This window comes from Macrotis lagotis, chromosome 4, assembly GCF_037893015.1.
Source record: "Macrotis lagotis isolate mMagLag1 chromosome 4, bilby.v1.9.chrom.fasta, whole genome shotgun sequence".
In the NCBI taxonomy this organism is placed as follows: Eukaryota; Metazoa; Chordata; class Mammalia; order Peramelemorphia; family Peramelidae; genus Macrotis; species Macrotis lagotis.
The window spans coordinates 147,318,625-147,345,453 of record NC_133661.1 but is presented as its reverse complement, the minus strand read 5'-3'; the positions used below and the strand labels follow the sequence as shown (position 1 = coordinate 147,345,453).

The following is a 26,829-nucleotide window of genomic DNA, read 5'->3' as shown; positions in this document are numbered from 1 at the left end:
AAATAATAATTTCCTTCAATTATAGGTAAAACAATTTAATATTTCTTTTAGTTTTGAGTTCCAAATACTTTACCTTTCCCTGAGACAATCTGATATAGGTTATTCTTCATGCAGAACCTTTATCCATATTAGTAATTTTGTGGAAGAAAACACAAATGAAAAAAGAGGAATGAGTGAAAACTAGTAATCTTCCATCTGAATTTAGATGTTCTTTCTCTGGAAGCAGAAATCATTTTTCTTCATGTGTCCTTTGAGATTGTCTTAGATCATTGTATTGATAAGAAAAACTAAGTTATTCACAGTTGTTCAGCATTAAGTAATGCTGCTACTGGATACAGTGTTCTCTTGGTTCTGCTCACTTCACTTTGCATCAGTTCATTTAAGTTTTTCCAGGTTTTTCTGAAAGCATCCTGCTCACCATTTCTTATAGTACAGTAATGCGTATACTACAACTTGTTCAGCTATTCCCCTATTGATGGGCCACACTGATATTGATATGGTCTGTTTTATCTTGCTTATAGTTTAATTAATGCTTTTAATAGCATCATTTATAATAGTAACAATAATAACATTTATATAGGATTGTAAGGTTTGCTAAACATTTTACAAATATTATGTCAATTTATTCCTAAAATTGCCTCCATTTTACAGGTAAAAAACTCAAACAGGAAATGATTTGTACAGGGTCACACAGTTATTGTATTTATTAATTACCAGACTTGAAGTGAGGTCTTTTTTGACTCTAAGCCTAGTGTTGTGTCATCATACCAGGATGTGTGTGTGGTTGGGAAGGGAGGAAGCATTTTTTTCACCTTTTGAAGTATTTATGAATGAAATTACAAATGTGTTAATAAGTTTATTCAGGAATATAAATGTGTCTACCAGGTTGGTATATAGCAGCTGCATAGATTTTTGAGAAGTGTGAATAAAGTGCTCTGGGTCTTGGGAGAGAGATCATTCAGAAACCAGAGTATCCAGAGAATGATTCTGGAAGGGGGGGGACATAAAATGTCAGGAACCCGCTGAGTGACAGATGTGGGGTGGGGTGGAGAAGAGGATGGTGAGGAGGGAAGGGCAGGCATCCTTGGGAAAAGGGGAAAAGTGTGTTTGACAAATAGTTGATAGACAAGCTGGTTAGAAAGATAGGTTTTAGCTGAGGAACAATGGGAGCTAATGACTGGAAAGACATTTTGAGGCAGCAAGTAGGGGGATTTGAATGCAAAAGTAAAGAGTTTTATTATTTTTTTTTAAGGTAATGGTGATCATCTACTCACTTTTCACAGAGGAGTAGAAGGATCAATGGAATGTTTTAGGAAGATTGATCTAGTATAGACTGGTATGATGGATAAAAAGAAGAGTGGAGAAATAAAGCATATTTTCAAGGCTCAGAATGCAAGAAAACAGTGTGGTATAGTGGAAAGAACATTGAATGTAGGGACAGAATTTCCACAGTTGCATTCTGACTCTGCTCCTTGTTGCACGCATGACTTTAAAGAAGCCCTTTACCTCCTTGGGTCACTGTTTCATTTCTGTAAAATGAGAATTTGAATAAGGTTGAACTCGAAGGTCTCATTCAGCTCTAGATTCCATGAGAATGATTCTGACTAAAATCCAAAGAATGAGTTTTAATTTTCCTTCTCTTTGTAGTCTACCCTTCTTTCAAATGATGTAACTTTGGGGGGAAAAATGTTAGGGGAGAATACACTCAATGTGTTTGATTATATCTTTAGTACTAGAATGTATATATATATATATATGCATATAAATATATGTTATATGTTTAGACAGCTGTCTAAGACAGCTGTCTACAAAACCTGTTTCAGGGATTGAAGAGCTCTCTGACCCTTCTAGTTTGAAAGAAAAGATCTCCTTATTAGCAGGTATATATCAGTAGCATTGGAATTGCTTCTGTGATATTTGACTTTGCAAATAAGTAAACTTTAGCTCATACTTATTTGTAAGGATATCATTTTTCTGGGGCAGCTAGGTGGCATAGTGAATAGAGCCCCAGAGTTAGGAGGACCTGACTTCAAATGTGACCTCAGACACTTAATAATTGTCTAGCTGTGTGACCTTGGGCAAGTCACTTAACCCCATTGCCTTAAATAAATAAAATTTTTAAAAAAGATATCATTTTGCAACTCCCTATCTCTTAGTATTTGCCCTCCCATGTTTGCAACATGGAGTAAGTGATACCATGGACTGGAAGGTAAGAGGGTAGATTTGTCCTCTTGTTATCCACTATCTGTGGAAATAATTTAAATTTCTTTGCAAAGATGGAACAGGCTCATAGAGACATGGGGGAGGCATTGGGTTCTAGATGTTATGGAAATCTGGTATCACTGTCCCTAGCTATTCTAGATTAGTCCTTTAACATTTGATTTAGATTTCTCTCTCATTTCAACTTAACATTTGATTTAGATTTCTCTCTCATTTCAACTTATTACCCTAAAGCAGCTTCAAACCTATGATTTGATATCATAATTTAGTCCCTTAGCCTCAGCCCAGATTTCTGTGCTTCAGAGATCTTGCTTTGAGTTCTTTGAAATCCATCTGTGTTGCAACAATTCCAGAGGGAAGCATGAGCCAGACAGCAGCCCAGGGTTAAGTTTTTTTTTTTAGGTTTTTGCAAGGCAAATGGGGTTAACTGGCTTGCCCAAGGCCACACAGCTAGGTAATTATTAAGTGTCTGAGGCTGGATTTGAACCCAGGTACTCCTGACTCCAGGGCTGGTGCTTTATCCACTGCACCACCTAGCCGCCCTGCCCAGGGTTAAGTCTTTACAGAGAGGCACTATTTCGAAATAAGAGTCATCCTGTTAACTCATCTCCCTCACTCCATCCTCCCTTAGGATTGTACCTGAAATCTGATCAGAATTTTTTTTTTAAATCATAGCAGGAATGACTTTCCCAATACTCCTTCAGTTTTGTAATTCTTGACACCATTTCACCAGCAGATTGAAGTACACTGCTGAGTAGAACAAAGTTTATCATTTGTGGGGACAGGATATCATTGAACAAGAGGGGATTAGAGAAAGCCAGGAAGGGTCTCTGTGGAACCACAGATGTGCTCTTCATCAACTATAAACTGCTGTGCCACATTTCGGCTCTTCACGTTCCATTTGGCCTTTGTTGAGTGTTTGGACCGAATGAATCCATATTGCTAGGGATCAGATAAAATTTACTGCTAATTGTATGTCCTTTAGTGGCAGGGGCTGGTAGCATATGTTGTTCCCTAGAACAGAAGATTATAAGATTGGTTAGCCAAACTTCAGTCTTGAATGTTGCATGCAGCCCTAGTAAGAGCATTAACTAATTATGAGCAGCTGGCTTGAATTCCAGCCATTTCTCAACATAAGGAATTTGGTTATTGATGGTAACAGCTTTCAGTGTTTTATGGGGGGCTGGTTGAGTTCTGAATGTCTTGCAACCATAAGGGAAGTTTTTAAATATTAGAAAAACCTATGGACTATTGTGCTCATGACTAATTTGTTCAAAACTTTGACTGAGGACAGTAATTATGAATAATAAACATGGATTTTGCTTAGGAAAATCACTGTAAGTTAAATGGTTGATTTGAAGTCATATCCATGCCTTACAAAGCCATTTCCAAAATGTTAATTAGATTTTGGAAGCATAGAACAAATCATTTATTGGAAAAGTTTATCACTACTTTTTTATGAGGAGCCAAAGATTTAGTTTTGGCAAATTGCTGTTGCTTACATCTGCAGATTTTTTTGCAGATGGAATTTTGAAGTCTCTATTTAAAAAAAATGTTTGTAATTAATAATACAGAAAGTGACTTCTCAGATCCTAACCTTTTTTTTCTTATTTTTTAAAAAGAGGCTTATGAATGAGGGGCAGCATGGCACTTATCAGTAGAGTTTTGGATGTGGAGCAATCAATTACTTATGCTTTTATGGGCCTCAGTTTCTTCATCTACATAATGAGGCTAATAGAACCTGAACTATTCCCCCATGGGGTTGTTGTGAGTTACAAATTGGGAAATTTCTTTTGAAGCTCATTATAATTGTTAGGTATATTAATGATGAAATTTAAAATTCAGTTTCTTATAAATAATTATTTAGGTCTCATTACTAAGTTGGAAAGACAGTAATTGAAAATAGGATAGTTGTCTTTACAAAAAAAATTGGAGCTCATATTTTTGAAATATAAAACTGGCAAGTTTTTAAGATTCATGATTCTTATCAGCCTTGTGATTGACTACATTGGACTAGATTTGGAAGATTCTTTGGATTCTCTGTTCACTAGTGGTGTATGGTGGGGTTTATGTCTAAATGGTCCAATAAGGGAAAAACTGAATGTTGAAAATCATCTTTATATATAATTGGAAAAGTAAATAAATAGAATATGGAAATTAGTGAACACAATTGTACATGGATAACCTGTATCATATTATTTGCTCTCTTGGGGAGGGGGGGGAAGGTGGAAGGGTGGAAAACATTACAAACATGAATGTTGAAAATTATCTTTGCATATAATTGGAAAAATAAAAAATAAATAAAATATCCAATAAGATAATTGCAAGCAAAAGCACTTTGTAAGCCCTTAAAGCACTTTTATAAATGAATTGGACTGGGCAGAGAAAGGAGCTAAGTGGGGAAAAGGGCAAGGAAGATGGGTGGGCTTAGGTGTCTTCCCAGACCAGAGGTAACTGAATATGAAAGACATAGTTGAATATGAATACATAGTTCCTCAAATTAAAATCTCCTAATGTACTTATGGCATAATAAGGGCAGCTTCATAAAGTCTTTATGTACTTTTTCTTTTGTTCCCTTAGCTTCTTTCAAGATGTCTACAGTTCACGAAATTTTGTGCAAGCTCAATTTGGAGGGTGATGTAAGTATCTCACTTCAGTCTTATATGTTGAAAGTGGTTCTTTTGAATCCTAGTGTTTCTTGTTTTTTTTTCAATTTAAACATTTAGGTAACACAGTTGATAAAGTTCTGAAACTGGTATCAGGAAGACCTGAGTTCAAATCTAGCCTTAGACATTTCATTGCCTCAGTTTCCTCAGGTATAAAGTGGGTATAATAATAGTGACTACCTCCTAGGGTTGTGGAATGACTCAAAGGAGATATTTGTTAGCCTAATATATTTTATTTTATGCATTTAAAAAACATTATTCTGAGAAGGGATTGGTAGGCTTCACCAGCCTTCCAGAGAGGTCCATAATACAAAAAATATTAAAAACTTGTCTAGATGTGTTCAGGGATTCAGATATATTTTTTGGCTTCCCTTTCCCACCATTAATTTTATATTGTCAGTAGAGCCAAACCAAAAACATTTTGAGTAATGAACTTTTCCGAACCTTGCATCAAAATTGGAAAGGCTAACAAATAATTCTCTTGTGATCCTGCCTGAAGGACTGTGTGTCTTTTGGCCAAGAACCAGCCTAATTAAGATCAAAGAAGTCTGTCACTGCAGGGTGAAGGATTTTCTGGCTATAGTAATGCAAAGACCAACTGCTAGGTCATGAAGGGGTGGTAATGTACACTAGTAAAGGAATGATCATCCCAGCAAAATTTCAGATCCTCAAAGCATATCCTTAAAGCAAATACTGTTATGGTTAGTTGTGATATGCTTTATGGAATGTTAGTAATGATCACAGTCATTATGTGTTCTTTTTGTTGAGTCATTTCAGTTGTATCTGACTCTGTGAGCCCATTTGGGTTTTCTTGGAGTGATTTGCCATTTCCCTCATTTTATAGATGAGGAATTTGAGACAAATAGCATTAAATGACTTTCCTAGGGTCACCCTGTTAGTGTCTGAGGCCAGATTTGAACTTGGGTTTCCTGACTCCAGGCTCAGTGTTCTATCCATTGCATCATCTAGCTGCCTCCTTATATGTGATGCATATTAAAAATATGCTGATTCCCATTTATATATATTGACCTTTGCCCAAGAGGAAGGTGAAAGACTATTGAGATTGTACCTGAAATTAGACTCTAATGAGGTATGCCCAGGCTGTTCCTAATATTATGGACAAAGGCAAACTTTGATAATAGATCAGCACTATTAATGGTAATGTGGTTTGAAACTATATCCTGTCTTGTACTTAAAAATATTCTTCCACCAAAATGATAATAGACCAAAAAAACCTGCACAGATGCAATTAACAATAATTTTGATAAATATTGCAGAGTCAGTGATACAAAATGAATATTAAAAGTTGCAGCTTTAGAGATCGGAAGTAGGTACGTCTCCCAACTATGATTAGGTGGAGAAATTTTAACCAAACAAGTAATAGAGGTGATCATAAATAACAGTTTTGGCCACAAAAATACTAAAAAAATCTTTTGCACAAACAAAATCAATGTAGACAGGATAGGAAGAGAAAATTCTTACATGGCAAAAAGGTTTTGCATTAAATATTGCTGATAAGTCTGATATCCAAGATATATAAGAAATAAACATCAGTATATATTACTAAGAGCCATTCTCCAATAAATAAGTAGTCATAGTTTGTAAACAGTTTTCAAAAGAATTATGTACCATCAAATACTATATGAAAACATACTCCAAATCACTAGTAATAGAAATTAAAACAAAGTTGAGATTTTACTTTTTATCTCTAAATTGGCAAAAGAGAGTAAAAACTGTAACTTTGAAAGTCAGATACACTAATATACACTATATATGGAAAAACTGTAAAATTGGTCCAGACTTTGAGGGAAATCATTTGGAATTTCCAAGAAAAGTGACTAAACTGTTTATACCCTTTGACTTTGCAATCTTACTACTATTTACATAGTCTAAGGAGATAATGAACAAAAAGGTTCCATATATAACAGAATATTGAAAGTTGCATTTTTTGTAAATATGAAGAACCAGAAACAAAATGGGTGCCTATTGATTGAGCAATAGTTGAACAATTTAAGAGTTTGTGAATATAATAGAATGTTACTGTGAATACAAATATATTCAGGTGATCATGGGAAAATTTGTATGAACTTATATGTTGTTAGATATACAGATAAATAATAACAATACACATAATGATCACCACAGTGTTTATTAAAGAACCACTTAAAGGAAACTGAATTCTGAATAATTTATACTTTCTAGGATTACTTTTTAAAAAAGAATGTCATTTGGCATTGGTAGGATTAAAATTTGTTATTGGTGTATTCAGACTTTTATTTGTTTGTTTTGATGAAGAAGACACATCCTTCCCCACCCTCCCTTACAACATACCTTCCTGAAAACAGTTAAGCAAAACCATCTTAAAAAGGAATACATGTTTTCTACTTTATTTAGTCTAAAGAAAAATATATATACTTGAACTTAAAAATTTGTTAGGCGCATTTTTTTTTTGCATTTGACCATCTTTTGTTGACCTTTAGCTTGTCTTCATTTACATTGCTGTTCTTATAGTTTGTTTTGTTCTTTTGGCTCTGCTTCCTTCCTTCCCATCGCTTAGAACAGACTTTGAGGTAATGAACTCAGGATGCAGAATGACATATATATTCCCAGATGTAGTCAATGTACATATTTGGTTTTCTGAATTATATGTATTTGTTAAAAGATGGGTTCCTTTTGGGGGTATGAAGACTATCTATCTATCTATCTATCTATATAGATGTGTCTATAAAGAGCAATGAAACTTTAAAAAAATTCAAAGAAGAAAATGAAACAGATACATAAGAGGTTGTAGAAAAATGGAATCATACTGTGACTACCCTATTAAATCTCACATTACTTGTTCTTTTTTTAAAAAAAAAACTGTAAATGATAAAAGTTCATGATATCATCTGCAAGTCTTTTATTCTTGTTTATATTTTATATTGAAATGTTTGAGTCTGTTGATGAATAAGTTCCTTATAAAAGAAAAGCAAAAACAATCCTTGCCAGGTTTCATGAAATTCTTCCATCGTCATTCTATATGACACAGTAATATTCAATTTTTTAATATGCCACAGTTTGTTCAGCTATTTCCCAATCATTGTCTATGCAATTTATTTGTTTTCTATAACAGCTCATACTTTTAGAAATATTTTGTATATAAGGGTTTTTTTTAATCATTAATTTTCTTGGGGATACAAACCCAGTAGTGGGATCTCTGAGTCAAAGGACATGAAACTTTAGTGAATTTTCTTGAAGGATTCCAAATCGTTTTTTCTGAAGAGTTAAATATTTGTTTTGCTTTAAAGAAACAGTTCTCAGGTTCTGTTGTAATTTATAGATACCTGTCCCACCCTGCCCTGCCCATCCTTTCCCACATTCCTGGAGTCTGCTTTACTGATAAAATCATTTCTACCCTTATCTTGCCCAACTAGATGAGAGTTGGCACTTTTGGTGCCCTGATTAAAAAACTAGTAATTCATATACACACATATGTATATGCATGCATACATTTATACACAGATATGCCCATTCGCACATGTGTACACACGTGCATATGTGTATGTACATGTATATATACACACATATGTATGTATATACACCTTAGCCTTTCTCCAATTGTTTCATCCCTGTCTATGAATGAGTCCCTCATATTAGAATCATAGACTTAGAAATAGAAAGGACCTGGGAAGTCATTTAATAGAGCACCCTCCCCACCCTTCTTTTTCAGAAGAAGCAGCTGAAACCCAGTGAAATGAGACAACTTGTCCAAAGTTACAAGAAAAGTAAATGGCAGAGATTTTAATCCAGACCCTCTGACTCCAAAGCCAGTGTTATTTCCATTAAGAGGATGCATCCTAAACCACTTGGAATTTCTAGGGAATAGAAGTCTTGTGTCCTTATTTCATTCATAGTCCATTTTACAAGAAGTCATTCTTTCTATTGATAATACAAGTTTAGTGGGGTTTTTTTTTTAACTTTTGTGGGGCAAAGGGAGTAAATTACTTGCCTAAGGTCACAAAGCTAGTAATTATCAAATGACCGAGATTGGATTTGAACTCAGATTTTCCTGACTCCAGGGCTGCTCTTGACAACACAATTTGTAGGCTGTATGGAAGATTACAGACACGTGATCTGGATGTTAAGTAATGTGCAGTTCTGCCCAACTGTCTAATATGGAATTGATTTAAAGGCAACATAGCATATAGCAAATTCACAGTTAGGAAATCTAGGTTTGAATTCTGCTGCCAGCAGTCAGTAATCATATGACCCAAGTCATCTTTAAAGCCTCAAGTTTTCTTTCATGTAAAATGGGGATAATACTTTCAATCCACTGACTTCTTAGGATTGTTAGCATGAGGAAATTGCTTTATACACCTTCAAATGCTAAGTAAATGGGAGCTCTTTCTTGACAGAATTCTTAAAGGTGGGCATTTCTTATATTTTTCAATCATTAAATCGTGATACATTCCTTGATGTGGAAATCCCTATACTTATGATGAAGTGTTTACACATATACATGTATAGACACAGAGACTCCTAAATTAATGCTAAGTGGCATATAAATCTCATTTTACTGATGAAAGAAGCTAAAGCTCAGAGTTCAGTGATTTACCTTCATTATAGAGGTAGGAAGTAACTGGACAAAGATATGAGTCCACGTCCTTACCTCCAGACATAGTACACTTTCCACTGCCCCTTTCTTCCTTCTGGTAGGCATACTTCTTATACATGGAGGACAACATAAAATATCAAAGAGTTATTGTATGCTTTAACCAAAAACACAGCTGCTTTTTTTCTGAAATGCTAATTTAGACAAATATAAGTCCCTTTCCCCCCTCTACCTTTAAGGTTTTATGGACAGTTAGTTGCCTATGTCCTTTTCTTTGTGTGTGAGTATAGTGGCTGTGTGTTGATGAAACCTCTTCCAGTTACTGTTGTTTTTGGAAAAGAACATGCAGAACCTGGAAAAATAAACTCTGTGATAAACAACCTAACTCTAGATTCTGAATGTCTTTGGAAAGAGAAAGAAATGGTGGTTTGGGGGACATCTAGGAAAATCATTTTCTTTCAGCATCTTCTGAGTAGAAAGATACTTAAAGAAAGCCTTCAGTACTTTAGGATCTCAGGGTTTTGTGGGATTGGTTCTCCTTTCGCTGATGTAGATTGCAATACTTCTCTGACTTAGGAGGCATTTTTAGAGAGTTAATAAGGCTGAAAAATGTAGCATACTAGTAATTATAAGCCTCTCTGAACTTAAGTTGTCTAAATGAACAGCACTAGAGTTTATCACTAGGCCTGTGCCAGAGGCCTTCTAGTGTGATAGAGTCCACTGAAACTTGAACTCTGCAGGCATTACTTTCAAGACCCAGGCTGACCTCCCACACCATAATGAGGCATAATAGTAGACCTTTAAAGAGGTTCAACTTGGATAAACTCTTCAAGTTCCACCTAATAAGTGATAAAAATCCAGTAATTCATTGGTGATTTTCAAGAGTTATAATTATTTCCTAATAATTACTATCTGGCCCCAAATTATATAAATATTATATATATAATATATATTTATACATATATGGCATATGTATGTGTATGTATATCTATATACATATAATATTTATTTATCTAATACACGTACACATAAACATTCTTTTTTTTTTTTTTTTTTTTTTTTTTTAGGTTTTTGGCAAGGCAAATGGGGTTAAATGGCTTGCCCAAGGCCACACAGCTAGGTAATTATTAAGTGTCTGAGACCGGATTTGAACCCAGGTACTCCTGACTCCAAGCCGGTGCTTTATCTACTACGCCACCTAGCCGCCCCAACACATAAACATTCTTACTGAGATCAAAATATGCTCTTCCTTTTTGTCTGGGCCTTAAGAGGCAGCAGGTCCAATGGCATTCTGAACCCAAGGGCCCTGATACTTTGCATGTGATACCTATGACTCTGTGACACAGAGCTGGTCACTTCATCGGGTACCAGGCACTTCCCCAGGGTGATAAATGGCAGGGAAATTTTCCTCCCCTGGAAAGTGTTTATTCCCACAAAACCTTAAGTCTTACCACTCTCGCTGCCCATATTCTCGCCATCAACCCAGCATCTCACCTGTGGATAATTCCCGGCTGAAGAAGCCCAGTGGTGAGAGTGGGCTGGTAAAGGTGGCTCTGTCCACGGAGCTGGGTTGGAGCTCTCAGACCTCTAGATTCTGCTTACCAAATGGGCCAAGGCTAAGCGACCCCTTTTGAATAATCATGGTGGGTTTTGTACCTGGGGGAGCTGAGTGTGGGTATGGTCTGAAGTGCCCGTCCCTGGGCTCTTCTGCTGCCATTGTGCTCCATCCCCTCCCCTACCCACTTTTGATTTTCTGAGGAGAGGGAGGGAGGAGAGAGAGGCAGGAGAGATCCTGAGTAAGAGTAAGAATAGTGACCATTTCCTAGAGAGTGTAAACTGACCAGCCTGGTGAGGGAGGCTGTAGCATCCCCATTTTACAGATGAGGAAACCGAGGCAAGGGTTAGGTGATTGGGCTAGGATCAAGAATTCAGAACAGTAGAACAGTTTCACTTGTTCACACATGAGGTGGTGGTAAAGATTAATTCAGGATCTTTAAAGAGAATGGGCAAATGGGCCTGACCATCCTCTTCTTTTGTGTTCAAGCTGGGGATGGGGTGATGGGGTGATGGAGAGAGAAGATTCGGCTTCACTGCAGGAAAAAAAGCAAAAAATAACAAACTGTTTAAAACAATGGGATAGGAAAGTATGACAGAAAAGGGAAAAATTGAATGCTGACCAGAGAGGACCTGTGTACAGGAGTCTAGAGTAAGAAGGAAGAGGAGGAAAAAAAAAATCTGTCCAGGATCGCTGTGCGTCTTGGTGCTTTACTACTGACCCAAGCCACATCTTTATTGTCTGGGAATGTATCCCCTCCTCAGCAGTCTGGATACCAAGATCATCCACTTAGGCCTGTGGGATTGGGGTCTCAGGGATGGAGACCCTCCCTTGTGCCTGCAGTGTCTGTTCAGGGAAGTTCAAACTATCTTATGTCCCTTCACGGTTTTTCACAATACTTATTTATAGTTTGAATGTTTGAGTCCTCATTTCCCCATTCCCTCTGCTTATAGAATTTCTCTAGGACAATAAAAAAATTATTTTCAAAATTTTGTATGTTCCATATTCTAGGCAAATAAATCTTTTGAAGAATCAAGTTGTGGGTTTGTTTCATTAATTAATAGGCAAAAAAACCTAGTTATTGTTTTAGTTTTAGTCAACTGTTAACATTTAACATAGGTTTGGTGGATATTTTGAGAGAGAGTGTGCAGCTCATTAGAGAGAGAATTAGTCCTGGAGTAGGGGTAAGCTGTGTCCAAGAGCCACCTTTGGTTCATATGATTTTGTGAGCTTGAGCAAATCACTTCAAGCTTTTCAGCTCCAGTTAGAAGTGCTCTGTTCAAAGGAGCAAGTTTCCACACCAGGAACCTAGGTTGAAATCACAAGTCTGGGGAAAGAGATTTTTTTTTTCCATATACATTTCCATTTTATTGAATTTGTTAATGTTACAGGGTTCTTGCACTGCCAAAACCATGCCTGAGAATTCAAATAATGAAATAAGGTACAATGGACAGTCTCATCTACCCATCATACAGTATATTAAAACTTGATTAATGTGCATTTTGACAGTTTCACAATCTCTTTAAAATGTTATAACAAGAGTTGGGATTTAAAATCTACTGCAGGTCTTCAAATTTCTACTGCAGGTCCTCAAAGGAAAGAGACTTTAATTGTTCAAGATAATGATTTCTAATTTTTAATTTTTTTTAAACCCCAGCATTCTACACCCGCAAATGCATATGGCTCTGTCAAGGCCTATAACAACTTTGATGCAGAGAGGGATGCTATAAACATTGAAGCAGCCATCAAGACCAAAGGTAAGATATAGTTCTTTTGTCAGACTTTGTAGCTAATCATAATTATTTTGAATATTGGTTTCTTCCTGACTTTTGGGTTTACCATTGGGTTTATACCTGGTAGAAAAAGATTATTCCTTTTTCTTTATTTTTAGAAGAGAGGATTATAAAGGACTGGGAAAATGGCATCCTGGTAGAGTAGACAGTGTGGACTTGGTGGTAGATCAAGATAACAATATAAACATGAATAAGGAAGGAACTTTTTTAAAAATCATATCAACTTGTTAGGCAGCCTATGAAAACATTTGAGGTGAGGATAAGAAAGGAGATGGGATGATGATCAACATCCAAGGAGAAATTTCTAACACAGAGGAAATCATGAAATCCCTGCCATTCGTGAATCTGATCTTATTTCTTTGAGAGGAAGCAGAGCATAATGGATAGGGCCCTTGAGTCAGGAGGACCTGGGTTCAAATCCCACATGACCCTGAGCAAGCCATTTAACCTTTCTGTGCCTTTTATAAGATTTTATGGAAGAACTAGACATAATGGCTTCTAAGGTTCCTTTTGGCTCCAAATCATAAATTTTATTTGAATAGCATTTATTTTTAAATTATTGATTTGTTAAACATTTAAGGTTACATATGAAAATTTGTAGCAAAATTAAGTAAGGAATGCCTGGAAAAAAATCTTTCCTCTTGTATATGCTCTTTTGTGATTTAATGATGGAAAAATCCAGGCAAATTTTATCTTGAATGAAGGAAACCAGGAATGTCACTCATTTGCCTTTTGGGCCCTAAACCAGGAAGAACTGTCAGGACATTTCCTAGAGATCCAGGATTATTATGAGATGACCATGAAGCCTGTAAACCTTCTTCTTGGAAAAAACCCTAAATATTAGCAGATGATTTACAAGTGTTTCTACTAATGTCTGCCACAGTACTTGATAATTAGGAAGTGATGTTTCAACATCATGTAAAACTTTTGTGATAAATGAAGCATGGCTCTTTGGCATTCTCCCAAGTCTTCTGATTCCTTAAAAACCCTTCCCCTGTTGTGAAATAAATAACCCTTCCTGTTACCACCCTTTTTTGAGGTTTCAATGCGCTTTAGACAACACCCTGACAAAGAAAAGTAGTCACTATTAGGACCATTTCCATAGAGAAGTGTTATAAGTTTCTCTTCCAATTAGGGTTTTAGAAATAACACATGTTTCCATAGAGTTCAATAGATATTACCACGAGTAAATATACACTATCTGGAGATTTAAGTCCTTCAAAGATTTTGCATGACAATATGCTTATATCTTCTTCCAAGTAACTCCATTCAGTAAATCTTAACTGAGGGGCCTCCTTTCGTGCCGTGCTGAGAGAGAAGGAGCTGCCCTTGCAGGAGGAAAAGCTAGTTCAAGACCCCTCTCAGACCAATAGTAAGAACAGAAAGGTTAAATGACTCAATTGAGGTCACATAACTAGCAAATGTCTAAGTTGGAATTTGAACCCAGATCCTTATTCAAGTGCCCTATCCATTGTGCTCTACTTCCTCTCATAGAAATCAGATTAGATTCACAAGGAGCAAGAATTTCATCTTTTCAGGATCCATATTTCCTCTGTGCTGGTGGAGATCATCACTCCTTCTCTTCTCTTACCCTCCTGCAAATATTTCCATAGGCGAATTGATATGATTTAAAAAAAATTATTTATGTCATAGCCAGAGTTCTTAGTCCTCAGGCTTTAAGACATAGCCAGAGTTCTTAGTCCTCAGGCTTTAAGACTTTCAGAAAGGACCCCAGCTTGGATTCCCTGGGAGTGATCCCAGTGAAATCCCTCATCTATTCCTGATTATTATTATTATTATTAAGCAGGACTGGGGGTCAAGGCCTGGGCTTGAATATAAAGGCAAAAACGAAATAGACCCTGCCTGGAAGGAGCTTACATCCTACTGGGGCTAACCTTAGGAACTTTCCTAGGATATTTCCCAGGTCACAGCACTTTAGTTGGTTTCTGAGACTGATACTGGTTTCCTTGGGTCAGTGCCCATGAACACACGGCCACAAGGATGGAGCTCTTCTTTAACTTGACCAGAAATCTTGGTTTTCCTAGTTATGGATACAAGTTAATCCTGGACCCTGTGGGTTTTCACAAACTTTGATTAGGAAGACCCTGGGAGGAATGAGAAAGTGTAGTCATCCTCCCCCTCCTTCCCCAAGGGTGAGGTCTTCAGTCTCAAAATATTTGACAGGAGCGATCACCAATGCAGTTCTTTCCTTGGCTTCATTTGAAGCCATCTTATTCATGTCCCAATCAGTGGAAAAACATTTACTGAGTACCATCTGGTGCTCCAATTACTGGGAATGTAAATATAAAAAAGATGGACAATCTGCCCTCAAGAAGCTTACAGTCAATGGGGGAAACCACTCAAAGGGAAGCCGGAAGGGCCGGGGAGGGAGATAGCAGTCCTGAGGAGTCCATAGGACTGCGGAAACGGTAAAGTTGTTTCAAGGGCCCTGTGAGTCCTAGAAGCCAAGTCAGGCAGAGATCTCTCACTTTCTGTAGTACTGACCCTCTCCTCAAAATGCTGCCTGTCATCGAGCTCATTTGGGGTGGGGGGTTCTCTCTGCTTCAGAAAATAATAAATTCATAGGCTCATAAATCAAGTCCAGTCCCTTCAAATAACAAATGAGGAATGGGTTTACAAACTGAGATGGAAAGAGGGGGAGTGGTTTACTCAGGATCATACTGTTGGGTAAGTTTTGGGGGCAGGACTCCCCAGTCTGGTCCTTTTGACTCCAGATCATCCCCCTGCATGGCTTAGCTATGTAAATGAACTGTTAGAAGTGGCTTAAATGAGACTTTAAGCTTCTAGTTTCTAGGCCCGCTGCTCATTCTGGCTGGGGGTTGGGACCGGGCTGATGCCTTTAGGCCCCCTTGAGGAATGGAGTTGGATTCCAGACGGCTTGCCGCAGAGCTCCCCCAGGCTAGTTCTGCTTCTGTGGGAACAAAGAGCGGGTGTGGCCTGCCTTCCTGAAACTTTCACCCAGCCCCCTCCCCAACCGCAGGAGGGCCTGGGTGCGCCTGGAGCCCCGAGGTTGCAACACACCCTGGCAGGAGCAGTAACTCATCCAGCTTTCCCCAAAGCCTGGAACAAAGCCACCCTTTATCCCCGCATGAGAAACCTTTTAGTGCGTTGGAATGCGAAGACTCCATAACCCCCAGTCGGCATAGAAATGCTCATGGACCTTGTCTTGCCCTCTCGGAACTAACTGGAAATAATCTGAAGGCTCTCTCACAGAAAATCTGGGCAGCTAGACGCTGGGCTAAGAACTTCATGTTTTTTTTTCCCAAAACAGCTGCCATTTCCCACCTGCTTTTTTGTAATTAGAAAAAACTTTCAGCCATGAGAGAGCTAAGCCGTTTGATGGTGATGAGTGTGTGGACAGCTGTAGGCACTGCCTTCTCTCAAAGGCTCAGGTCTTCCAACAGGTGCTGGAGAAAGGAATTAAAAAGCAGCAAAAATTAGCTTTCCTATAAAATCTGGTCCAAAACATTAAGCATCCACTCTATACAGTCTGAGAGACGATAGCTCCCGCCTTGGCCCTGTCTCTGATGCCTTTCTAGAAAGCCAAGGGACTTCTAAGTTCAGCATCCTTGAAACCGAGGAAGAGTGTTCTTTTCAGAGTAGTCGATAAACCCTCCTTGAGAATTGGAAGAGGGCCCCCATGCCCATCCGTTCCAATCCATACATCCAATCCAATCCATACAGTTCTCTCTCCTATAACATGGGGATGAACTCATACGTCTGATCCAGAAAGAAAAATAAGGTATGGCCTTCTGTACTAGGATGGGGAAGATACATAAGTCCCTAGTCTTAATTGGGTTGAAGGGACAGCTTATAGCTATGCACAGAGAGAACAGCTTCCAAATTAAATGGATTAAATGCCTAAGCAGAACACAAAGTGAGCAGATTACACCTGTGTTGTATGATTTATTTCATCCAAAAACCTGAGATGATGTCAGTGACACTTAGGAAAACTCCCTCATGGAAAGTTCCAGGTGCTACAGAAACAAACAAAACCCCTGAGTGAGAGATTTTTATTAATTGTAAAGTGTTTATAAAGTTAAAGAGGCCTATTTGGAGTCTCACAATAACTTGTTTGTTTTGGTTGGGTTTTGTTCCCCTGTGGGAAATGTAGCCTGAGTCTAAAGCTAGAATGGACATTTTATAAAGTTTCTGTGATTTCATGATTAAGTCTAGAAATTTTTGTTTACTAAGTCTATGCAATATTCTTTTTTGGGGAAAAAAAGATTTTTATTGATCTTTTATTCTTACTTTTACATCGCCTAGATTTTACCCCTGTATATCTTATAGTATATCTGCAATCAAGTAAAATTGGCAGTCTGACCCTGGATAAAGCACTAAACCTCTCAATGTCCTAGCAATTCTCTAAGACTGTAAATAACAGAATAGTTGCTGACCCACCTGCCTCTGGTGGTGGGAGTGTCTTTCTATCTTAGACATTCCCTGCATCGATGAAATTATACTTCTGAACAATAAAGCCCTCAAATTCTCAATTATACCTTATACAATAGGATCCTGAGTAGCCTAGAAATGTCTTTTAGTGTTTGTCAAATAATAATTATTTTTAAATTTTAGTTTATTTTTCAATTATATGTATGGTCTTCAACATTCATTTCATTTTTGTTAAATTTTCTCCTTCCTACCCCTCTCTCTCTTCACCCTTGTATACTAAGTAATCTGATATAGGTTATAAAGTCCAGTTGTGTTACGAATACTTCTGTATTAGTTGCACTTAAACAAATTTCTAAATTTAAGCCCCAGTTGTCCTAAGTATTAACTGTGAAGTTTCTTCTCTTACCTATTTAAAGTCATTAATTCATAATTTTAAAAAGCTTTTTCAGTTTCTTCTTTCAGTACTTTTCTCTATTCCTTTTCCTTGTATATACCTTCCTAAATAACCAATTTGAAAAATGACTAAATTCAAGTTTCACCTTCTCCAGAAAACTTTCCTGTTAGTATATCTGGGAACAGATTCCACATATTTACTTGTTTATTGCTCCACAACACTCCCCTCCTCCCAGTTCTGGTAAACTAGTCGCTTTGGCATGGGGACATGACATACAATCATAATTACAGGTTTGCAGAGCTCTTTATAAATATTATCTCATTTCATTTGTACAACAATAGAGGTAGATGCTATTATTCTCATATTTTAGATAACAAAACTGAGATATTCAGATTTATTGTCTTGCCCAAAGCATCTGGAGGTGAATTAGAATTCAGGTCTTTCTGACTCCAAGCCCAGAACTAGCCTTTGTGCCACCTCTGGGGGAATCATAACTGGGAGAAGAGAAAGGGGAGAGCTAGGACAATCAGGAGAAGGGAATACATGACCGATCATCTAGCTGGTAAACTGTCAAGAGTTGGGACTTGAACCTAGGTTTTCTGACTACAAGGAAGGTGCTCTTTTGATTCTACCACATGACCTTCAGAAACATGAAAAAAAAGCAGAACGGTCCATTAAAAGGATAAATATGGTTTCAGTCCTTCTTGGCATTATTTCCTTAAGGACAAAGTTAACCTGAACATGTTGCTCTGTTTTATAATGTTCTTGCTCATCAAGATGTCATTATAAAAATCCAGCTGTTGTGGATGGATCTCCAGAACTGTGGCCTTGAGGAGGATGGCAGAACCAGGAAAGGGTGAACTGAGTCAACCAAGGCTGGTTGTGTGGGAGTGGTAAGGGGGCCTGCAGTCTGAGAACTCAGACAAATAGGGATCCAGAAGAGCAGGGTAGAGTGGGGTGTCAAACCCAAATAAAAACAACCCTTGGAAGGATCCCCGAGGAGGACGTGTTGACTTGGAAAGCTACATATTGGAATTTTCTATGTAATATTGTATTTTTAATTTATTTTATTAATATTTCCCACTTATATTTTAATCTGGTTTGGGCCCCATTTGGGAGTGTTGTGGGTGGAGGCTGAGCTACACCCATGATGTTTTATGCCTCAGGTATACATTGAGGTAAAATGAAAAGAGCTTTATATCTAGAGGCCCAAGACATGAGTTCAAATTTCAGTTCTGCTACATTTATACTTTGTCATTCATCTTCTCTGGACTTATCTGTAAAATGAGGGGTTTGGATTAGATGAACTCTAAGCTTCTGTCCAACTTTCAGTCTATGATCCTGGGAAGACAGAATAAATGGGAGAATAGTCCAGTCTAGAACAACTGGTAAATAATTACAGATGATACTTATCTAATATTTTAAATCTTGTAAAGTACCTTCCAGTCATTATCTTGTTTAATACTCAAAATGAACACTATAGTATTACAGGTCTTCTCCCTATTTTATGGACTGAAAGGCCGATTTCCTTATAATCACATAGATAAGTGTTAGAGGTAGGATTTGAATCCAGATCTGTCCTAACTCAAAGACCAAAGTTCTCAATACTCTATCAAACTAAGCATAGGAAGGAAGGGAAGCAAGGAAGGAAGAAGAAAAACTGTCCTGAAGGGACATATACAAGGTATACCCAGATAAATATAAGACAATTAGGAGAGGAGAACCCGACAATTAGGGAGAGCATCTGGGAAGGCTTCATGAGAGTGGCAGTCCTGGTGAATCTTTTTTTTTTTAATTTCATTTGTTTAAGGCAGTGGATTGAGTGACTTGCCCAAGAGCACACAGCTAGGCAATTTTTAAGTGTCTGAGGTTGAATTTGAGCTCAGATCCCCCCTTCTCCAGGGCTGATGCTCTATCCACTGCACCACCTAGCAGCCCTCTGGTGAACCTTGAAGGAACATGAGCTCTTGAGGGACCAGTGAGGAGGGAGTGTGTTTTAGGCCTCCAGGATGCAAGGTCCACCAGCTGACATCATCCCAATTCTTTAATAAAAGCTTGGAGGAAGTTATCCTTTCCCATTCAAACTAAAAGCTCCTCTTCCAAATTCCAGGGTTGGGTGGTTTTTCTTCACCCTCAGAGACATTTTGAGTCGAAAAGCAGCCAGTAATAATACCTTGCTATCTAGTTCTCCTACCCTTTATATACTACTCACCTTGCACTCTTTCACCTGCTTGAAGATTCTGAGATTTGAATAATTGGCACTTAATTAGGAAATGATTGTGGTTGAGCCTTTTACTTCTTTAATTGTGGATTAAAAGAATTGCCTAGGGGCAAACCAAGTCTGGAGAATGAATGGCCTGGAGGTAGCTGGTGAGAGCTGGTAAATGAATGCACATGTATTGGTGTTGAAGTGGTTGGACTGCTATGGAAGGCAGAACGTTAATCTCAGTGGCCCTCTTCAGAAAGTTGGAACTTTTTCTTTTTTTAATAGAGGGAAATTAGGCTTTGCTATTTGACTTTTCAGTTTGAGGGGACTTCATTTTTTTTTTTTTTTGTTTTGTTTACAATGTTTATGGAACTTAAAACAGCTTTATTGGAAAAGCTAGCTAGTAATGCATATGTTCTCCCCTTTAGATAAACTGTACAGTTCCTAGCCTTAATTTATCTACTTAGAAATAGAGTAAAGCCTTGCAAAAGTATTATTATTGTCTAATTAACAAGAGGCTCCTTAGGCTTAAAGCTGTAGGAGTTTCACAGTCTAAATTGGCCTGGGGTTAAATATATACTATGCAGGATACAACACAGCTGTGGATGGTTTACCATATGGGTCGAATAGACTAGAAAGGAAAGTCAGCTAAATGAGTAAAGGATGAATCTAGACTACACAAAATAGATTGTAATTAGCAGCAACACAACCCCGGAGTTACTTTAAGTGCCAATAAATGAGTACAGCTTTAGTTTCTTTCTGGAATGCTAGGATAATGAGTGGTCCTATTATTGCCAGTTTTGATTTTAGCAAGATTTGTGCTCTCCGGAAAGGATGCAAAAATCAGCCGATGTTCTTTATGAGCATGAGTATAGAATAACTGCAGTGAGTTTCTGTGCTTATCTTGTGTTTTTTTTCTTTTTTCTTTTTTGTGAGTACTTTAAAAACAGAACCAATCAAAGCATACCTTAAATGACCAAAACTCACTCCTAACCTAAAGGAAGTTATTACATATTGTTGGCATAGTATCTGGACTTGGATATTTCAAATTGAGTAGACTGGCTTGGAATACCTTTTTAAAAATGAATAATAATAATAATAATTAAGCCAAGAGAAAGCCATCACCTGATATGGGAAGTATACTCTAAAAACAATTAACCAAGCTTTGGTGAGAATGTCATTAAGAAAAGTCTGTTTCCTCTCATTGGCTTGAAGCCTAGAGCTTTTAACAAAGACTGTCTCCCTCTCAGATGGCACTGCTAATGGAAGGGAGTGGGTTGGGATCCAGTTGCTGAGGGCATGCCCCATTATATTATACCTTGGAGTTCTCATCTTTCACTGATACTGGGAACAAGAGAATTGAACCATGAATCATTTGCACTGGTAGTACAGATTTTGTGAGTGACTGTGTTTATTGTCTATGTGACAGTCATAAATGCCAAAATATTGGGCCTAGGATGCCAACTGGATGGGTGAGGGAATCCAGAATGCCTTCTTAGTTGTAGGTTTCAGTTTTAAGATTTTTCAGTTTAAGATTTTAAAATCTTCTTTCACATCTGAAATTCCAGTAATAACACCTCCCAGGTAAGGTGGCCATGATTTATTGTCCTAGTTGATGAGACTACAAGAACCAGCCTCGCCACTGGCAATCTTGACCTTTTAAAGTTTTGATTTCTTCTTAAACCTGGGTCTCAGGTTTTTCAGGATGATTACTGGTGCATGTACCCTGCTGCTGACCAGAATCACCTTTGCCATTTCATTTATTTTGATTTAAGAGGGAACATCAAGTTTCTGATGGAGCTTTATGATCTCCTAGGAGATGTTTCAACAGTCTGTTTAGAAATAGCATGGCATTGTGGATAAAGCCTTGGACTGGATGTCAGGAAAGGTTGATGTTCAAATCCTACCCAAGACATTTCATAGCTTCAGAGTCATGCGTGGGCAAGTCATTTAACTTTAGTTTCCTTATCTGTAAAGTAGAAATAAAGATATCTGCAGCATATACCTTATTAGGGTATTGAGGGGGTTAAATAAAGTAACATGGGTATAGCAGAAGCCTTGCAGGCCAAAGCATCCATCAAAGCCCCTTACCCTAGATATTCATCTCCTAGACTTTGCCTCAGTTGACCTCCCTGCTTTGTTATTTGTTTAATTTTTTGGTGAGTTTTCCTGGCCTTGCTAGTCCAATTATTATGGCGTATTCTTTTGGGAAAAGATGAGAAACCCTCTTTATCCCTCTCCTGGGTAACATAAGTGTTTTAACAGTGGATTTCAGGAGACAGTTCCCCAAATTTATTGTCTAATCTGCTAAACTGATTCAGAATGGGAATTTCAGGCCAAGCAGGCTAAGAGGATGATGCCACTGTATACTGATAAGGACTGTATTGGGAAGTGTGGACAAATATGGCCTTGCATTCTCCCTAAATTCACACAGTACAGGTAATAAATAAACTGTCTCATTTTCAGATGAAAATGACTTGTCCTGGTCACAGCAGTCTTCTTTAGGGAAGAATAGACTTTTCTCATTTTATCCTACCTTATAAATAAAATTATGAATTATTCTTATCTCTGCCCCTGAACTCTGCTTAATTTCTTAGTGATTGTTATTACATAGCCTCATGCTTTCATTTCCATTAGACATTCTTTCAATTGTTTTCTAAGAGGAAAAGCATAATTAGTCTCGCTCAGATTCCTTTCTGCTGCCAAAGAGAATTAGATAGAAGGTACCTTCCCTTCCAGACTTCTGTCTACTCTGTATGTCTTGTAGATACCCATTTTTATACCCTATCTTTTCTGTTGGAACATAAGCACCTTGAGGGCAGGGGCAGTTTTTGTATTTTTTTTTTTTTTTTTTTTGGTATGCCTTAAGTGTATATTTAATCAATGCTTGCCAATTGATTGATGGTTGAGTCATCTATTTAGTGAGCTAATACATTTTAATTATAAGAGAAATTGCAGAAGAGATTCAGGGAACACCTTCCCCTTCACCCCCCCCCCAAAAAAAAGCCTACACAAAGAGCTACACATTTTTTGACTACTGCTTTCTTGCCTTGGTGTAAAGATTATACTCTCTACATTCCTGATACCAATCTGACCAGAAACCACAATTGCCCCATAATATAGACAAGAAGAGATTCTGAGGACAGGATGTTGGCCAGGCCTTTGCCCGGAAGCAGGAGTGGCTCCCCCACTTCCAAGGGCCTCCCAGACTCTCGGGAAAGAAATGAGATCCACTCTCTTTGTATTGTCAGTGTATCTTGGGAGATGTGAGTCAGCATCCTGTTCAGAATGGCCTGCTGGTTCTTTGCCACAGAAAATAGATACACATTTTCCATAAAAATGCCAGACTAGGATCTGGTTTGGGATTTCCATCCACAAGACTGAACAGAAAACACCAGCAGTCTAATTTTGTGGGATGGTATTATGCTATGAAAAAAAAAATAAATTCAAAACTTACTACTGAAAACTTCTGAGGTTGGTTAAGGGTGGGGTGGGACTAGAGGGGCATGGTGACTCATTGATCCTCAAGGCCTTTCCTATGACCTGGTCTGGGCTGTTATCTCAAAAGGTTTTTCACCAAGGTTCTGATTTAGCAGGTTTCTTGCCTTGGTGTTGGCTCAATTGAATTGATTAAGCTTTACTTACTATGGATCAGACTTATGTGCACAGATAAGTAAATGCAAAGTAATTTTTTTGAGGGGATGGAAAGATACTAACAGCTGAGAGGATTAAGCAAGGTCTTATATAGGAGGTGACCCTTGAGTTGAACCTTGAAGAAAGGTGGGGGGGGTGAAGGAGCATTTGGGCACACCAGAAGTGAAATGGAGCATTGTATAAAGGAATCTGATTCTAGGCTTTTGAAACCCTGGAAGACTGCATTGAGTTAAAATTTTGTTGTGGTTGGCACATGAATATTTCAAATCAAGGAGGAAAAAAACCCTTTAAGAACGCCATCTTATATTCTGCTTTAAGATGGCAAATAAAACCTGTATCTGCCTTCTTAGACATTCTAAAACAAAACAAACCAAACTGAAAAAAAAAATAGGAAAAAAAGTCCAAGAACAACAACTTTACAATAATGAGTTCAAAAATTATTCTTGACTCAGAAAATTTGCATTGATCTTATGTCAGTCTTTTTGAATGTGCCTTTATGAAGTCTTTTAAGATGAGAAAGTTCAAGCAGTTGCTTGTAATATGTCTGTACTAGGAATTTATGTCCTTGGAAACCAATTCTAAGTGAATTCTAAATGCATGTTTTCCATTTACATTGTTGTAGTCATTGTGTAGATTGTTTTTCTACTTCTGCTTACTGCACTCTATATTAATTCATGTGTCTTTCCTTCTCCAAATTCTCCAAATTCAATTTTTCTTATGGTTTAATATTTTATTCCATTCATGAAGTACAATTTTTTCAGTCATTCCCTCATCAATGGGTATCAACCCTGTTTTCAATTCTTTCCTACTACAAAAAACACTGCTCTGAATTTCCTAATGAATGTATATTATTTCAACCTATCTTTCCTTTAGATCTTTCTCTTCCCCCAATTCTAATAAGCTCCAGTTATAGCTATGACACATCAGTATGGCAGGATACTAGTCTGAGCCATAGTTTGAAAATTGAACAGCTTTTTTTGAATGAGGAGTTATCAGGGAATGAACCTCACAAGGTCATATTCACTTTTCTGAACCTCAACTTTCTTTTGTTTTAAATGGGGACAATAATACACCTACTACCTGTTGTCTCATTTTTTTTGGGAAAATTAAATGTATTGGTTCATGATTTAGTCAGTGTAGCAACACTTTCCAACACAGACAGATGCAATCTAACTATGCCTTAGATAAGTTCCAGGGAATTGCTTGAGATATGTGGTGCTTAGGTCACTTGACTGAACAAGTCCTGCCTAGGAAGTAGGATTGGATTTGACCCCCCGTGCTCTCTAAACCCAGTCCACTTGGACAAACTGCCCCTGCTCCAGTCGGCATGGAACAATAACACTGATTGGATTTGAAATTAGACCCTAAGTTAGAATCTAAGCTCTGTTATATAGATTGTAGTGTAATGGATTTATATATACAAGGTCATCTATGAAGGAAAGAAAGAAATGAACATTTATTAAGTGCCTACTGTATATGAGGCACTGTGCTAAACACTTTATGAATATTAACTCATTAAGTCTAACCTGGTTATTTGCTAATGATGAAACAGAAGCTCAGACAAATAAAATTAATTGTTTAAGATCATGCAGATGGCATTAGGGGAAGGATTTAAACCTAGATTCTCTTTTTTCCATTGTACTAGATAACTTATGTGACTTTGACCACATTCATGATCTTCTATGGACCTTACCATTCTCCACTGTAAAATGAGAGTGTTGAATGAGTTAGCTTTGATATTCCGTGCAGTTCTAAATCCACATTCCTCTATAAGCTGTATTCTTATTATTCTAGCTCCACAGTTTGGAGGATTCTAAGGTCACATTTTCTAGTTCTATGCACATTAGGAATTAGATGGGCAAGGACCATGTCAATGTAGAAACTCCTCCCAGGATCTTCCATTAACTCAGCACTGTTATGAACATGATGATCTGCAGGGAAAAAAGTGTGTCCTGGCTTGTATTTTTCAATTACATCCTGGTCTGGAATGATGAGCCACCAGAAGACCCTTTCAACTTCAACCTGTTCTGAACAATTTTCCAGAGGAATAAACTGCCACACAAATTACGGATGGCAAATGGAAAGGAAGCAGCAGGTCCCTGTAGATAAGATGGTTATGTTGCACAGGCAACTATGTGCATATTCGACTCTTCTTATGAGAGAATGAGTCTTGACTCTAAATGAATCAGACTTAGCAGTTTGGTACCTCCATTTTTTTCCCATTCCAGTTCAATTTAAAACGTGCAGACAATGAACGTGCTTGAGAAAAAGCTGATGCAAGTTCAGGTGCCTTGGGAGCTTCTACTTGCAGAAATAGGCTCTATTTAATTGTCTTTGTAGCCAGTGACATTATCATTTAGGTAATGGATCATATTGTTCCCTTGTAAACTGTCCCAGTATGTCAGATGTTGCATCTCAGCAGGCTTTTTACTTGGTAAATAATTTAAAGGAAATGCATTTAGATTGTTTCTGACTATAGTTGCTGATGAACCTCGGGTGGTTGTTTTAGTAGGCTGACCCACTGAGATATTGAATTCTGACCACTGATCAATAGTGAAAAGCTAGAAAGGAAAAAGCAAGATCCGGGACCAAGTCCCTTTTTCTGAAATGGGAAGTGCATGTTTCTTACTATGGACTGCAACTGGGAGAATGAATTCAGCTGTGAATCTTTCCTTTTTGACCTCATTGCTCAGCTGGAGAGATTCAGGCAAAGCTGCCCCTCTTCCCCCGACAGACTGTTGTCGAAGGCGCCATCTACAGAAACATCCTTGAGTAATGGCTCTTGGTGATTTTCTCATGTTCCAACTTCCAAAGACTTTTCAGTTCCCTACCCTTGACTGGTGGCATGTGTATGAATTACCTGCTTCCGCCAACTGGAGGGTGAGGAGGATGAGGAGGAGCTGTCTATAAGTGATGGTTCTTGATGCATTTCTGGACCTCTGACTGGGCTGGCATCCTGAGTTTAGGCTCTCCTCTCTCTCCACTTTTTTTTTTTTTTTATCTTGAAGAAGAGTTTTAGCTGAACTAAATAATATGAATCCAACCTGGAATTCTTAGTCTGGTGAGCTTTCTTTTATAATTTAGGTTCATATACTTGTCAAAATAATACTGGGAAATAGTGTATAAGAGCATCCTTGCAGATGATAGGAATATTTTTTTTTAATCCCCAACAACTTTTATTAAAATTTTTTTGGTTTTTACCCTCATAAGTATTTTATTTTATAACCCCAGGGCTCCTCCTCAAAATATTCCTTTGAACAAAGAGAAAAGAACCTAGCAAAATCAACCCAGTTACTGTTTGTGTGTGTGTGTGTGTGTGTGTATTATTATAACATTT

The 26,829-nt window shown here is 37.7% G+C and overlaps 1 protein-coding gene across 3 annotated transcripts in view; it reads left to right on the top strand.

Annotated features, from left to right (window-relative positions):
- Positions 1 to 26,829, top strand: part of ANXA2 (annexin A2) — a 57,874-nt gene that overhangs the window by 10,129 nt on the left and 20,916 nt on the right. For all 3 annotated transcript variants that reach the window (XM_074234281.1, XM_074234279.1, XM_074234280.1), the window contains 2 exons: positions 4,801 to 4,859; positions 12,690 to 12,789. In XM_074234281.1, the coding sequence (XP_074090382.1) occupies positions 4,812 to 4,859; positions 12,690 to 12,789 (148 nt within the window). In that variant the 5' untranslated portion in view covers positions 4,801 to 4,811. The remainder of the gene's footprint in view (positions 1 to 4,800; positions 4,860 to 12,689; positions 12,790 to 26,829) is intronic.